This window comes from Beta vulgaris, chromosome 2 (assembly GCF_026745355.1).
Source record: "Beta vulgaris subsp. vulgaris cultivar EL10 chromosome 2, EL10.2, whole genome shotgun sequence".
Classification (NCBI taxonomy): domain Eukaryota; kingdom Viridiplantae; phylum Streptophyta; class Magnoliopsida; order Caryophyllales; family Amaranthaceae; genus Beta; species Beta vulgaris.
In genome coordinates, this window is record NC_079203.1 from 56,018,872 (window position 1) to 56,023,486 (window position 4,615).

General features: G+C 32.5%; 1 protein-coding gene across 1 annotated transcript; it reads right to left on the reverse strand.

The window, feature by feature from the left end:
• Positions 1 to 497: 497 nt before the first annotated feature.
• On the reverse strand, positions 498 to 4,314 carry LOC104903256 (omega-3 fatty acid desaturase, chloroplastic). The gene is made up of 8 exons (XM_010691272.4): positions 3,393 to 4,314; positions 3,075 to 3,164; positions 2,268 to 2,334; positions 2,087 to 2,179; positions 1,814 to 1,999; positions 1,621 to 1,701; positions 1,191 to 1,328; positions 498 to 1,097 (listed from the first exon to the last, which is right to left on the reverse strand). Exons 1-8 carry the CDS (start codon positions 3,893 to 3,895, stop codon positions 933 to 935), a joined length of 1,323 nt encoding a protein of 440 aa, XP_010689574.1. The 5' UTR covers positions 3,896 to 4,314; the 3' UTR covers positions 498 to 932.
• Between the last annotated feature and the right edge of the window lie 301 nt (positions 4,315 to 4,615).

Consider the following 4,615-nt stretch of genomic DNA (forward strand, 5'->3'; position numbering starts at 1 on the left):
ATTTAATTGCTAATATCTTATGGGTAGCTTACCTAGTGAATAGATTATAGATGTATTAATCTTCCTACTTTATCAATAATAGTCTTAAATGAGCCAAAGCAGAGTAAGCTTTAATTGAGAAATGCATATACATAACAGATTTGTGCAATTAAGGCATATTCCGCCCAACTTATTTTCAGTTCAGTTTAGTTCAATTCAGTTGCAATCAATTCAACTCAATTGCAATCAATCTAGTCCAACACCAATTATCATTTCTCTTAGTTATAATTTAATTCATTTCATTTCAATTCAATTTAGTTGCAATCATTTCAGTTCAATTTAATTCAATTGCTTTATATCGAAAAGAACATACCCTTAGCCTAACTTGACTTGACGTTGCGAGTATGATGCGTTCTTTTCTCAATCTGACGAATCAAAATAGATCAAACATACTTCAAAACTCCTCCACAAACAAGAGACCACAAGACAACAAAAGGACCAGTTCAGTAGCCAACATAAAATCAGCAATAATCTATATTCTATACAATAGACTTGTAAATTATGTGATACATATTGATTAAGACACAAGTAAAACAATAGATATGCTTGTACTCATAATGATAATTATAATTTTGCCTAATATCTAAACTCCCCCCTCTTCCCCATATTTTCATATCGTGATTTCAGTACAAACATGATATAATTTGATCTATTCGCGCGCTACGCCCTCCTCTCCATTACTTGGGACATTGGAGGGCAAGCTAAGAATCGATGAAGCCCAAATGACAATTTGCATAGTAGGGCTAATACTAAATAAAGTATGATCAAACACAAATCTATTTGGATCCTTACTGCTTGTGATTCCAATATATTTACTAGGTTCATTATGATCTCGATCAAGAAAGGATCCGAAAGAATTACTCTATCTGTAGTTCTTTGAAGAACTTGTCAGACTACAGATCTGGGTCTGTTTGATAGTAGACAACATCCCCAGTGTCGCTAACAAAATGATCTTTCTTAAAGCTGTTTAAGAGAACACCAAGCAAGTAGAATGGAAGAGGTCCCGATTTCTTTGGTTCGCGGTAGTACTTCCCAAGAACAGGCTTTGCTGCCTCTGTCTGCAAGATCATATTAATTCAGACATGTCAGATAAACAAAATGATGAAGCAAAAAAATTGAGCTGATTGAGCTTGTATGATATGAATACTTACTGCTTCAATTAGATGATAATGTGGAATTTGTGGGAAAAGATGATGAATGACATGAGTACCGATATCATGGTGGATGTTGTTTATCCATCCATAATCACGGTCAAGCGTTGTAAGCCCTCCTCGAAGGTAACTCCATTCCTAGTGAAATCAAAGAGGCAGACAAATCAAACTTGTGAATTGAACATCTTATATAATGCATAAAAAACTACATCCTACATCTTTGATAGAAATATTTCAACAAAAACTTCTATACAACAGGTGTATTTATCTACAACAGTGTTTCGTCATCCCAAACTACAATATCACCAGTGTAACAAAGTTATCTCATGTAATTTGAAGTGATTAAGCGGATTGAATATTACAAACTTGACCTACTGTTCAACAATATCGAGCTCTAGAAGTAAATGAGAGAGTTAAACGGATAACATACCTCACCACGGTACCAAGGGAGCTTGTCATCATGACCATGGTGATGCAAGTAAGTCACCAAGTCCAACCACATGACAAAGATCTGAAATGAATAGCAATTGTGTAAATAGCAAGAAGACTAATTCAACATATTCATTTACTAGACCATCTTTTTGGGTAATAACAAGAAGAATAATTCAATTACTCAAACTCACCACATAGGGGATACCGTAGAGCTTGAGCAACTGAATAGGTCCCATGACAAAAGATAAACCCACAAGTGATGCCACCATTGCTGACCAACAAGCTGTGGAGGTTATAACATCTTTCTTTTCATTTGGAGTGAAAAGATCACTATTTGGATCATAATGTGAACCTGATTTTCCGGGACTTCGTGTCCACTGCAGCAAGATTGATCACAAAATAAGTAAACACAACATTTTTTTTACCTGAAATTTAACACAAAATATAGTTGAATTGAAGCTCACCAGATAAATTGGGTATGCAAGCAAGGGAAATGGAATGGTGAATCTTAACTTCTTTGACAAAAAGTCCATACCATTGTATAACTTTTCAGACAACTGCAATACAAAGAAAACAATGAATTAATGATAAATTCCCCATAAACTAGCAATAAATTGAAGTTAGAGTGTAAAAAAAAAGGCTTACTGGGTGCCATGATTCATCATTTTCAACATGTCCATGATTTTGATGATGAGTCCTGTGACTAATTCTCCTATATTATCACCAAAAAAGGTTTAAACTTTCAGTTTTAGACTAATTATCATCATATAATTCATCATTAAACAACAAAATTCAGTCACCAAAAATTCTAAAAGATAAGTTCACTCCTATATTATCACCAAAAATGTTCAAACTTTCAATTTTAGACTAATTATAATCATATAATTCATCATTATACAACAAAATTCAGTCACCAAAAATTCTAAAAGATAAGTTCACTCCTATATTATCACCAAAAATGTTCAAACTTTCAGTTTTAGACTAATTATCATAATCTAATTCATCATTATACAACAAAATTCAGTCACTAAAAATTTTAAAAGATAAGTTCACTCCTATATTATCACCAAAAAGGTTCAAACTTTCAGTTTTAGACTAATTAACATAATCTAATTCATCATTATACAACAAAATTCAGTCACCAAAAATTCTAAAAGAGAAGTTCACTCCTATATATCACCAAAAATTCTAAAAGATAAGTTCACTCCTATATATCACCAAAAATGTTCAAACTTTTCAGTTTTAGACTAATTATCATAATCTAATTCATCAATATACAACAAAATTCAGTCACCAAAAATTCTAAAAGATAAGTTCACTCCTATTTATCACCAAAAAGGTTCAAACTTCCAGTTTTAGACTAATAACCATCATATAATTCATCATTATACAACAAAATTCAGTCACCAAAATTTCTCAAAAACAAGTTCATAAGCAATAAAATCAACATACCACCCATGATATGGAACAAGGATTGAAGAATGCAGCAAGTGACCAGCTACACTGTTTAACTTGGGATCATTGGAAAAACTTCCATGTCCACTGCCATAAAAACAACAAAAAAAATTAGAATCTCAAAGTAACCCCTATTACAAGCAAGAAACAAAATGACATGTCATACCATTCTTACTAACTATATTATTTGCAACGATTAGACATCTTTCCTCTCTACTTTATGTCATCGTTGCACATAATAAAAAACGAAAAAAAATCCTTAAAATTGCAAAAAAAAAAAAAAAAAAAGTTACCATCTTTAATGAGAAAACTCACCAATCATGACCAAGAACAAATAGTGCCCAAAACATAGTACCCTGAGCAATCCAATATAGAGGCCAAACAATCCAATTATTGAAATAAGCAGCAGTAACAGCCAAACCAAAAACAATTGCAACATCTCTAACAACATAACTCATAGATCTCCAAGGGTTTTTCACCCAACAATGCTTAGGAATTGCATTTTTAATATCAGCTAATTTAAATGGAGGTGGTGCACCTGGGTTAAATTCATCAACTCCATTAATATTTTCTTCAATTGAAGGTGTGGGGGCCACCCTTGAAGGTGCACTAACCTTAACCTCCCACTTTCTCTCTCTAGAATTAGTAGAAAAAGAAGATTTTGAGCAACAAGAAATTGATTTCAGATCTGAAAAAACAGGGGAAAAAACAGGGGAAGTTTTAATTTTTAAGGGATTTGAGTAAAACCAAGTTCTTGGTTTTGGGTAAATTTTTGGGAGAGGTCTTAAACCACATTCTGAAAGTACCCAACTAGCCATTATTGAAAATTCTCAAGTTTTTTCTTTCTGGGTATTTGTGAAAAACTCTCCAACAAAAAAAAAAAGGAGAGTTTTTAAGGGTTTTTGAAGAGATAGAAAAAATTAGGGTTAAATTGAAAGAATGAGATTTTATCGAGTTTTTGGGTGGATTGAAGAGATAACACAAGAATAACTCTCCACCACAATAATACAATATTGTTGATGAGAGAGGATTCTTCTTGTTATCTCTCTTTCTCTCTCTAAGAAAGATCAAGTTGTTTTAGGTCTTCTATACTTGTGTTGTTGTACTTGTTTGTTGTTTCTACTTTGTATGTTGTCTTCTTTGTTTCACCTTTCTAATGGAGTTATTTATAGGTTTAATTTACATGTGTGTATGAATTCTATGTTTTATGTTTGATAAACTAAAGGAAAATTTCCTCAAAAAAAAAACTAAAGGAAAAAAATGTGAAGTTCTCTGTTTCTGTGCTTAGAGGATATTTCCAGTTGATTTCCAGCAAATGTTTAAAGTGGCCGGAAGAACAAAGTGTGTGCTTTTGTGGGTCATCCGCTATTCAAGGATTGACCTACTTATGAGGGTTTTGTATAAAAAAATAGAAAGGGAAAACCTGTTTTTCGTATTAGTTACTATGTCTAATTTTAGTAAAGAATGAGGTTGATTCAGGTTTAGGGGTGTTTGGTAAGATTAATGGAAACGAAATGGAAAGGATTTTGATAAGGAGG

Excerpts from the sequence above, each read along its gene's own strand:
- LOC104903256 (XM_010691272.4), bottom strand. The coding sequence starts at position 3,895 with ATGGCTAGTTGGGTACTTTCAGAATGTGGTTTAAGACCTCTCCCAAAA. Across the intron at positions 2,335-3,074 it reads CTTGTTCCATATCATGGGTG|GAGAATTAGTCACAGGACTC; the intron begins GTATGTTGATTT and ends GTGATAATATAG. Across the intron at positions 1,098-1,190 it reads ATTATCATCTAATTGAAGCA|ACAGAGGCAGCAAAGCCTGT; the intron begins GTAAGTATTCAT and ends ATGATCTTGCAG.